The sequence below is a fragment of the Salvelinus alpinus genome, chromosome 1 (assembly GCF_045679555.1).
Source record: "Salvelinus alpinus chromosome 1, SLU_Salpinus.1, whole genome shotgun sequence".
Classification (NCBI taxonomy): Eukaryota; Metazoa; Chordata; class Actinopteri; order Salmoniformes; family Salmonidae; genus Salvelinus; species Salvelinus alpinus.
Window position 1 is genome coordinate 14667611 of NC_092086.1, and position 12313 is coordinate 14679923.

Below are 12313 nucleotides of genomic sequence, written 5' to 3' on the forward strand. Positions count from 1 at the left end.
CCTCCTCTCCCTGAGGAACATCCCTGTAATCACAACATCTAACACCACCTCTCCCTGAGGAACATCCCTGTAATCACAACATCTAACACCTCCTCTCCCTGAGGAACATCCCTGTAATCACAACATCTAACACCTCCTCTCCCTGAGGAACATCCCTGTAATCACAACATCTAACACCTCCTCTCCCTGAGGAACATCCCTGTAATCACAACATCTAACACCTCCTCTCCCTGAGGAACATCCCTGTAATCACAACATCTAACACCACCTCTCCCAGAGGAACATCCCTGTAATCACAACATCTAACACCTCCTCTCCCTGAGGAACATCCCTGCAATCACATCTGACACCACCTCTCCCTGAGGAACATCCCTGTAATCACAACAACCTCTCCCTGAGGAACATCCCTGTAATCACAACATCTAACACCTCCTCTCCCTGAGGAACATCCCTGTAATCACAACATCTAACACAACCTCTCCCTGAGGAACATCCCTGCAATCACAACATCTGACACCTCCTCTCCCAGAGGAACATCCCTGTAATCACAACATCTAACACCACCTCTCCCTGAGGAACATCCCTGTAATCACAACATCTAACACCTCCTCTCCCTGAGGAACATCCCTGTAATCACAACATCTAACACCTCCTCTCCCTGAGGAACATCCCTGTAATCACAACATCTAACACCTCCTCTCCCTGAGGAACATCCCTGTAATCACAACATCTAACACCTCCTCTCCCTGAGGAACATCCCTGCAAATCACAACATCTAACACCTCCTCTCCCTGAGGAACATCCCTGTAATCACAACATCTAACACCACCTCTCCCTGAGGAACATCCCTGTAATCACAACATCTAACACCTCCTCTCCCTGAGGAACATCCCTGTAATCACAATATCTGACACCTCCTCTCCCTGAGGAACATCCCTGCAAATCACAACATCTAACACAACCCCTCCCTGAGGAACATCCCTGTAATCACAATATCTAACACCTCCTCTCCCTGAGGAACATCCCTGTAATCACAATATCTGACACCTCCTCTCCCTGAGGAACATCCCTGCAAATCACAACATCTAACACCACCTCTCCCTGAGGAACATCCCTGTAATCACAACATCTGACACCTCCTCTCCCTGAGGAACATCCCTGTAATCACAACATCTAACACCTCCTCTCCCTGAGGAACATCCCTGTAATCACAACATCTAACACAACCTCTCCCTGAGGAACATCCCTGTAATCACAACATCTGACACCACCTCTCCCTGAGGAACATCCCTGCAATCACAACATCTAACACCACCTCTCCCTGAGGAACATCCCTGTAATCACAACATCTAACACCTCCTCTCCCTGAGGAACATCCCTGTAATCACAACATCTAACACCTCCTCTCCCTGAGGAACATCCCTGTAATCACAACATCTAACACCACCTCTCCCTGAGGAACATCCCTGTAATCACAACATCTAACACCTCCTCTCCCTGAGGAACATCCCTGTAATCACAAAATCTAACACCTCCTCTCCCTGAGGAACATCCCTGTAATCACAACATCTAACACCACCTCTCCCTGAGGAACATCCCTGTAATCACAACATCTAACACCTCCTCTCCCTGAGGAACATCCCTGCAATCACATCTAACACCTCCTCTCCCAGAGGAACATCCCTGTAATCACAACATCTGACACCACCTCTCCCTGAGGAACATCCCTGTAATCACAACATCTAACACCTCCTCTCCCTGAGGAACATCCCTGTAATCACAACATCTAACACCACCTCTCCCTGAGGAACATCCCTGTAATCACAACATCTAACACCTCCTCTCCCTGAGGAACATCCCTGTAATCACAACATCTGACACCACCTCTCCCTGAGGAACATCCCTGTAATCACAACATCTAACACCACCTCTCCCTGAGGAACATCCCTGCAAATCACAACATCTAACACCTCCTCTCCCTGAGGAACATCCCTGTAATCACAAAATCTGACACCTCCTCTCCCTGAGGAACATCCCTGCAATCACATCTAACACCTCCTCTCCCTGAGGAACATCCCTGTAATCACAACATCTAACACCTCCTCTCCCTGAGGAACATCCCTGTAATCACAACATCTAACACCACCTCTCCCTGAGGAACATCCCTGTAATCACAATATCTGACACCTCCTCTCCCTGAGGAACATCCCTGTAATCACAACATCTGACACCACCTCTCCCTGAGGAACATCCCTGTAATCACAACATCTGACACCTCCTCTCCCTGAGGAACATCCCTGTAATCACAACATCTGACACCTCCTCTCCCTGAGGAACATCCCTGCAAATCACAACATCTGACACCACCTCTGCCTGAGGAACATCCCTGTAATCACAACATCTAACACCTCCTCTCCCAGAGGAACATCCCTGTAATCACAACATCTAACACCACCTCTCCCTGAGGAACATCCCTGTAATCACAACATCTAACACCTCCTCTCCCTGAGGAACATCCCTGTAATCACAACATCTAACACCACCTCTCCCTGAGGAACATCCCTGTAATCACAACATCTAACACCTCCTCTCCCTGAGGAACATCCCTGCAAATCACAACATCTAACACAACCTCTCCCTGAGGAACATCCCTGTAATCACAACATCTGACACCACCTCTCCCTGAGGAACATCCCTGTAATCACAACATCTGACACCACCTCTCCCTGAGGAACATCCCTGTAATCACAACATCTGACACCACCTCTCCCTGAGGAACATCCCTGTAATCACAACATCTGACACCACCTCTCCCTGAGGAACATCCCTGTAATCACAACATCTGACACCACCTCTCCCTGAGGAACATCCCTGTAATCACAACATCTGACACCACCTCTCCCTGAGGAACATCCCTGTAATCACAACATCTAACACTGACACCACCTCTCTGAGGAACATCCCTGTAATCACAACATCCACCCAACATGTTTGTCTTACAAACAACTCCAGGGGCCGTAGATGTATGTATCAAGCGTCTCAGAGTAACTTCTGTTTCACGTAATGTATTGCACTTCTACACCTGTACAGTCTGAATGTCTGTAAGTAATGTGTTCCGTGTCCGACTGTGCTTTCTGGGTTGCCCTTGACGGGATTGATAAAGTTGTGTTGAATTGAATCAGTGATGTAACGTTTGTAATGTAGGCCCACTGTATGTGTTGCTGGCATAGTATTAGATGGAGGTATTAGGGCCACTTTTACGTGTTGCTGGCATAGCATTAGATGAATGTATTTGTATATGTACAGTAGGCTTAAATTATATAACTGTGCTCCAACAATGCCTCCTCCTTGCCCCTGAGGGTATCAATAAAGTTATATTCACTCATCCTTGCCCCTGAGGATATCAATAAAGTTATATTCACTCCTCCTTGCCCCTGAGGATATCAATAAAGTTATATTCACTCCTCCTTGCCCCTGAGGATATCAATCAAGTTATATTCAACCCAACTGATTAAGTTCTCTGTGTTTTTTTGTAAGAGCCTGGCCTGGCCTCACATGATGCCGTTGTGTCCTCGCCCTCTAACCACGCCCTCGTTCCTTGTCTTGTTGCCCTTGGAGACAGGGAGATATAACGTTGTGTTCTCACCCTCTAACCACGCCCTCGTTCCTTGTCTTGTTGCCCTTGGAGACAGGGAGATATAACAACATTTTGTTGAAATTCATTTGAAATAACATTTTAGCAGTTCAGTTGTCAGTGCTCAGGTCCTCTTCTGTTTCCTGTTTCCTGAATCCAATCACATTGAACCAATTCAGTTAGTTGTCAGTGCTCTGCTGCTGTTCTTCCTCTTCTTTCTGTTTCCTGCGTGCGAGGTGGGCCTCCCGGGCGGCCTGCAGCCTCTGTTTGGGATACAGGACGAAGGCGAGGGCCACGCTGGCCGTACCGTCCCCGCTCTGCCGGGAGAAACACAGGAAGGTGGCCCACAGGAACGCACAGCAGCCCATGAAGACTGTCCTCAGGTACAGAGGCATCAGGAGGAAGTTTAGGAACTGGGGAGGGAGGGAGGGAGGGAGGGAGGGAGGGGAGGAAAGGGAGGGGGTGAAGAGGGGAGAGTGAGGGGGTGAGGAGGGTGGAAGGGAGAGAGAGGGGGGAAGGAGAGGGAGGGGGTGAAGAGGGAGGGAGAGTGAGGGGGTGAAGAGGGAGGGAGAGTGAGGGGTGGAGAGGGTGGGAGGGAGAGAGAGGGGGAGGGGGGAGGAAAGGGAGGGGGTGAAGAGGGAGGGAGAGTGAAGGGGAAGGAGGGGGTGAAGAGGGAGGGAGAGTGAGGGGGAAGGAGAGGGAGGGGGTGAAGAGGGAGGGAGAGTGAGGGGGAAGGAGAGGGAGGGGGTGAAGAGGGAGGGAGAGAGAGGGGGAAGGAGAGGGAGGGGGTGAAGAGGGAGGGAGAGAGAGGGGGGAGATAAAAACAGGTGTCAGTTTGAAGTGATTCAGAAAAGAACACTAGTATTCTATTACAGCACACTGCACATACACCACTGACTGACAGGTGTGTGTGTGTGTGTGTGTGTGTGTGTGTGTGTGTGTGTGTGTGTGTGTGTGTGTGTGTGTGTGTGTGTGTGTGTGTGTGTGTGTGTGTGTGGTGTTTCCAACCAACTCAATGCACCATAGTACACATGTCAATCAGGGGCTCTGCTGCAGCAGTCCCAGCAGTTGTCCTATATACGGCCATACACAGACATGTTATATTTGCATTATGGAGCAAAATTAACTATTCATTACCGTTTTGTTTCATTCATGTAACCGACCAATACTGGTTCATAACATGTGACAGACCAACACTGGTTCATAACATGTGACAGACCAATACTGGTTCATAACATGTGACAGACCAATACTGGTTCATAACATGTGACAGACCAATACTGGTTCATAACATGTGACAGACCAACACTGGTTCATAACATGTGACAGACCAATACTGGTTCATAACATGTGACAGGACCAACACTGGTTCATAACATGTGACAGACCAATACTGGTTCTTAACATGTGACAGACCAATACTGGTTCTTAACATGTGACAGACCAATACTGGTTCTTAACATGTGACAGACCAATACTGGTTCATAACATGTGACTGACCAACACTGGTTCATAACATGTGACAGACCAATACTGGTTCTTAACATGTGACAGACCAATACTGGTTCTTAACATGTGACAGACCAATACTGGTTCATAACATGTGACTGACCAACACTGGTTCATAACATGTGACAGACCAATACTGGTTCATAACATGTGACAGACCAATACTGGTTCATAACATGTGACAGACCAATACTGGTTCATAACATGTGACAGACCAATACTGGTTCATAACATGTGACAGACCAACACTGGTTCATAACATGTGACAGACCAATACTGGTTCATAACATGTGACAGACCAATACTGGTTCATAACATGTGACAGACCAATACTGGTTCATAACATGTGACAGACCAACACTGGTTCATAACATGTGACAGACCAATACTGGTTCATAACATGTGACAGACCAATACTGGTTCATAACATGTGACAGACCAATACTGGTTCATAACATGTGACAGACCAATACTGGTTCATAACATGTGACAGACCAATACTGGTTCTTAACATGTGACAGACCAATACTGGTTCATAACATGTGACAGACCAATACTGGTTCATAACATGTGACAGACCAACACTGGTTCTTAACATGTGACAGACCAATACTGGTTCATAACATGTGACAGACCAATACTGGTTCATAACATGTGACAGACCAATACTGGTTCATAACATGTGACAGACCAACACCTCACGAGGCTTCTTCTCTCTAAGCTGAGACCTTGAAACTGAGATATCTTTCGTTCTCAAAACAAAGGTCTGGGCGTACTGACAAATTGCAGCTACAGATAGTGAGGATTCGTTCAGTCAGTCACTTGCATGAACACAGACATTAGTTATTAGAACAGCACATGAATAGAACACAGACATTAGTTATTAGAACAGCACATGAATAGAACACAGACATTAGTTATTAGAACAGCACATGAATAGAACACAGACATTAGTTATTAGAACAGCACATGAATAGAACACAGACATTAGTTATTGGAACAGCACATGAATAGAACACAGACATTAGTTATTAGAACAGCACATGAATAGAACACAGACATTAGTTATTAGAACAGCACATGAATAGAACACAGACATTAGTTATTAGAACAGCACATGAATAGAACACAGACATTAGTTATTGGAACAGCACATGAATAGAACACAGACATTAGTTATTAGAACAGCACATGAATAGAACACAGACATTAGTTATTAGAACAGCACATGAATAGAACACAGACATTAGTTATTAGAACAGCACATGAATAGAACACAGACATTAGTTATTGGAACAGCACATGAATAGAACACAGACATTAGTTATTAGAACAGCACATGAATAGAACACAGACATTAGTTATTGGAACAGCACATGAATAGAACACAGACATTAGTTATTGGAACAGCACATGAATAGAACACAGACATTAGTTATTAGAACAGCACATGAATAGAACACAGACATTAGTTATTATAACAGCACATGAATAGAACACAGACATTAGTTATTAGAACAGCACATGAATAGAACACAGACATTAGTTATTAGAACAGCACATGAATAGAACACAGACATTAGTTATTAGAAAAGCTCAAACATAAAGAATTCCAGCACCCTGTTATGACATCAGATCATCACTTCCACAGAAGACCATGGTTTTCTCTAACAGAAAATAAACCATCATACTGAAATAGAACAGAGAAGGATAGCTGTGTGTGTGTGTGTGTGTGTGTGTGTGTGTGTGTGTGTGTGTGTGTGTGTGTGTGTGTGTGTGTGTGTGTGTGTGTGTGTGTGTGTGTGTGTGTGTGTGTGTCAGTCATTACTGTATTGACACAGCACAGGCTCAACAGGATGTTTATAGTAAATTCCGCTGCCTTTGTATTAGATGGTGGGGACATTTCAGAGCATGATGTTGTGTCTTCACACAATATAGTTTATCATCAATACACTGGGATATTTACAGGACAGTGATACACTGTCTATCAATAGCATTCTTATCATTTACCTGCATGAAAGGCCAGTACATGAGTCCAGTCTGAAATTCAAAGAGACAAGATACATGTTAATAATCAAACCAAGTTAAATACAGTATTCCATTAGCTCCGTTCTAGAACAGATCCTTCACATCATAAACTGACTAGCAGGTCTGTCTGTCTGCCTCTCATTTATGTCTTCCTGTCTGTTCACCCGTCTGTCTGTCTGTCTGTCTGTTGTCTGTCTGTCTGTTCACCCGTCTGTCTGTTCTGTCTGTCTGTCTGTTCACCCGTCTGTCTGTCTGTCTGTTCACCCATCTGTCTGTCTGTCTGTTCACCCATCTGTCTGTCTGTCTGTTCACCCATCTGTCTGTCTGTCTGTTCACCATCTGTCTGTCTGTCTGTTCACCCGTCTGTCTGTCTGTCTGTCTGTCTGTCTGTCTGTCTGTCTGTCTGTCTGTCTGTCTGTCTGTATCTATGCCTGCTGAGTTTATCTCTCTGTTTGTATTTCCTTTATAAAGTGGATTGCGAGACTGTGATAACAAAGCACTTTAAATAAAGCTTGATTTGCCACTTATATAACAATCAGAGACTTCTTCCAGCAGCACCTCTCTCTATATGTCCAGAGCTGTATTCCTACCACTCAGATCAATGGGACTTCTTCCAGCAGCACTCCTCTCTATATGTCCAGAGCTGTATTCCTACCACTCAGATCAATGGGACTTCTTCCAGCAGCACCCCTCTCTATATGTCCAGAGCTGTATTCCTACCACTCAGATCAATGGGACTTCTTCCAGCAGCACCCCTCTCTATATGTCCAGAGCTGTATTCCTACCACTCAGATCAATGGGACTTCTTCCAGCATCACCCCTCTCTATATGTCCAGAGCTGTATTCCTACCACTCAGATCAATGGGACTTCTTCCAGCAGGACCCCTCTCTATATGTCCAGAGCTGTATTCCTACCACTCAGATCAATGGGACTTCTTCCAGCAGGACCCCTCTCTATATGTCCAGAGCTGTATTCCTACCACTCAGATCAATGGGACTTCTTCCAGCAGGACCCCTCTCTATATGTCCAGAGCTGTATTCCTACCACTCAGATCAATGGGACTTCTTCCAGCAGCACCCCTCTCTATATGTCCAGAGCTGTATTCCTACCACTCAGATCAATGGGACTTCTTCCAGCAGCACTCCTCTCTATATGTCCAGAGCTGTATTCCTACCACTCAGATCAATGGGACTTCTTCCAGCATCACCCCTCTCTATATGTCCAGAGCTGTATTCCTACCACTCAGATCAATGGGACTTCTTCCAGCAGCACCTCTCTCTATATGTCCAGAGCTGTATTCCTACCACTCAGATCAATGGGACTTCTTCCAGCAGCACCCCTCTCTATATGTCCAGAGCTGTATTCCTACCACTCAGATCAATGGGACTTCTTCCAGCAGCACCTCTCTCTATATGTCCAGAGCTGTATTCCTACCACTCAGATCAATGGGACTTCTTCCAGCATCACCCCTCTCTATATGTCCAGAGCTGTATTCCTACCACTCAGATCAATGGGACTTCTTCCAGCAGCACCCCTCTAACTTTCTACACTGCCCTTTATTTGATTTCAATAGGGGGAATATGTTCTACCCAGATCTCAGTATTATTTTACAACGGTTGTTGGGCCTGGAGGAGTTGTGCTCGTTATATGTTTTCCACTGGCAGTAATAGTCATGCATTGCAGTATCCCTGGCCGCCTGCCCATTGCTGCGCAAAAGCGGTGCCATAATCTGGGTTAATAGGGGGTGAGCTCACACCAGGCAGGCGGAAGGTGACTTTCCTTCTCTGCCTGTATGCGTGGGCCGGCCGGTCGGTTCCAGTTCGTTCTGATTTCATCTTACCTTGTATGTGTTGAGGAACTTTTCTCTCCAGTCCTCGAAGACATCGTCTTTATTCTCCAAGAAACTCACTCCTGCAGAAGAAGACGAGAGAGTACAAACTGTAGGTCACACTTGTGCCCATTTCACGCATCACTCAAACCTCGTGCATTTTGCACATGACCTTTTGAACGAGTACACGTTAGAACACTGCAGTCCGTTCATCACATTCAGCATTTACAAATACACACATCCAAGGTTAGGCTAGAGAAGAGTAGCCTAGCCGAGGCCTATTACCCAATGGACATGACGCATTGGTCTGTTTCTATATATACGGTTATTCTATGTAGGCCACTTTAGAACATTCGAAAATGGTTGTAGGCTACAATAGATACACTTCTATTAAACTTTCCACAGTAAAATGCACGTTACCTGTGTAGAAGACACTCGTTGCCAAGGGTGACGCAAAACTTTGGTCCAGGAGCAGTTTGCGGAAGAGCATTCCGGGAGATTTTCCCGGGAAACGGCTTTCCAAAGCCCGCAACCAGAAATAATTAAAGTTTCCATGGAAACTGATGGCCACTATGGCAACATTTCTGGTGTGTTTCCAGTCCATCTCTTCTCTTTGTGCGATCATCTGATGAACGAAGTCGCCGCCGGCAAACAGGCAGCCATACAGAGTAACGTTGGCTAGCCACGGAAAGCGTTTAACCGCTTCTTTTAATACGGTTTTCCTCATTTTGAACACGTTCATTTTGAACTGCGGTGTTCTACGACAACAGAACAGAGTAGAATATAATCGTGTAGTCCATTGTTGGGTGAAACTTCAAAAGGAAAGTTGTCTTCTGCCTTTCCAAATCCTCCTCGGTGAAGAAACACACACGTTGAGAGAGGCACCGGTCCGTCAGTGGCCGTACAGCGGCTCTGGAGCAGGTCATAGGTTAAGTGCCCTACCCAAGGGCACAATGGCGGGATAGATATTTTAAAGTTCCTCCTATTCACACACTTGGCATGCCAGCTAAATGTAGTCTACGTTTGCATACCTGAGATTGTTATCTGATGTTAGTGAGCAAGCAGAACCCGAAAATACATTAATATTTAGCTAAAATGTTTAGACGTTACTTCCAACCATTAAAGTACTATTACGCATTCTTACATCTGCTTGTTTTGGTGAGAAAGTAAAACGGCTCCATCACAAACGTCCCACAAGACAGTGTTGTAACGCACCAAATCTGCCACCATTCCGTTGGGTCTCTTCATTTTGGAATCCAAACAGGAATGGTCCGTATTTAGCTCACCAGTCATAGCTCATCTAGCCTATTTAACCGTTAGGACTACACACATTCTATCCTTATAACAACGGACTCATTTGATAATGGAAGAGTAGCGAAATCCACCGATACGTTACATTTAAAGCATTTCATTCGTCCATTCTAGATCATCCCGTCCCTGTATACCGACCAGTACGGGACAGTATCAGGTTGCTATCTACGAAATCCATCCTGTGCGTCAACCGCTAATCTAGAGGATTGTCCCGTGAGGCGCTCAGATTTATAGCGCGCTTCAACAACTCCACAAATATCAATGACCCTTGTTAGTTTTTAGAGTATTGGGCATGCGGATTTTAAACCAATCAAATGTGTTGTTAATCTGGTGGCCGGCGGCTACTTTTACGCACAGCTTGTGTGCTCTCTCTCTCTCTCTCTCTCTCTCTCTCTCACACAAAAGTTCAAAAGGAATATATACATTTCAAATCTCTCTCTCTCTATCGCTTGCACACATAGAACAACTCACACAGAGCAATCAAATTTTAAAACTCTTTTATTATTTTTGATTAGATGAGCATAACAATTTGTTGTTTTCTATAAGGTTTTCTGTCTGAAATGCTTTAACCAATGATGACAAGTTTTGACAACAGTTTGATTTATAAAACCTCAGAGCTCAAATAAATACAGTGTCTTTGCCCATCTATCATCGATAGATGCTCTTGAAACGGTGTACAGACAGAGACATGGTTGTCTATCACCACTAGGAGGTAGTATTGAAACGGTATACAGACAGAGACATGGTTGTCTATCACCACTAGGAGGTGCTCTTGAGACGGTGTACAGACAGAGACACGGCTCTATACTGTATATTATGATGTTTTTAGATTGAGGTTTTATTGGGATCCCCGTTAGCCGACTCCAATGGCTCGTCTTCCTGCGTTCTGACACATAACGAAAAAGACATTACAGACAAAAATACTTTAAGATTGACAAACATTTTAAAACGTTAATATGTAGGGGAGGGGTTGTAAGGTGAGATGTTGTTTTATTCGTTGTTTTAAAAGCTAATTTAGCTGTTTTCTTGACTACTAATAAAACCATAATAATAGAATTGTGTTTTAGTCCAGAGTATCCTGACCGGTTGCATCACCGCCTGGTATGGCAACTGCTCGGCATCTGACCATAAGGCGCTACAGAGGGTAGTGCGTATGGCCCAGTACATCACTGGGGCCAAGCTTCCTGGCATCCAGGACCTATATAATAGGCGGTGTCAGAGGAAAGCCCAAAAAATTGTCAGAGACTCCAGTCACCCAAGTTATAGACTGTTTTCTCTGCTACCGCACGGCAAGCGATACCGGAGCGCCAAGTCTAGGACCAAAAGGCTCCTTAACAGCTTCTACCTCCAAGCCATAAGACTGCTGAACAATGAATCAAATGGCCACCGGACTATTTACATTGACCCCCCCCCCCCCCTTTGTTTTGTACACTGCTGCTGCTGGCTGTTTATTATCTATGCATAGTCACTTCACCCCCACCTACATGTACAAATTACCTCTAACCTGTACCCCGCACACTGACTCGGTACCGGCACCCCCTGTATATAGCCTCGTTATTGTTATGTTATTGTGTTACTTTTTACTTTAGTTTATTTGGTAAATATTTTCTCAACTCTTCTTGAACTGCACTGTTGGTTAAGGGCTTGTCAGTAAGCATTTCACGGTAAGGTCTATACTTGTTGTGTTCGGTGCATGTGACAAATACAGTTTGATTTGATAGCTGTCATGATTCAGTCACTTAGGTCTACTGCAGTACATGTATTCTCAATCACATGCATATATTGGCGATGATAAAAATGGCCAAACAATAAAATCGCACAGTTAGAAAGTACATTTATTTGGTTGAGACTTGCACTGGGATGTTTATGCCAATGCATCATCCGAGTTTCATCCGTCTTTAACTATTACAGCAAGGCTATTGTATCACATTTGCAACGCAGAGGGCGGGCACGGGGAGAGGAAGACTGGGCGATATCCTTCTTCTATTGGTTAGTTGAGCTG

The 12313-nt window shown here is 45.0% G+C and overlaps 1 protein-coding gene across 1 annotated transcript; it reads right to left on the minus strand.

The window, feature by feature from the left end:
• Positions 1–2952: 2952 nt before the first annotated feature.
• Positions 2953–10603, minus strand: LOC139570266 (mpv17-like protein). Its single transcript, XM_071392005.1, has 4 exons — positions 9421–10603; positions 9013–9083; positions 7154–7183; positions 2953–4047 (listed from the first exon to the last, which is right to left on the minus strand). The coding sequence occupies exons 1-4, from the start codon at positions 9740–9742 to the stop codon at positions 3814–3816; spliced, it is 657 nt and encodes a 218-aa protein (XP_071248106.1). The 5' UTR covers positions 9743–10603; the 3' UTR covers positions 2953–3813.
• Positions 10604–12313: the final 1710 nt, after the last annotated feature.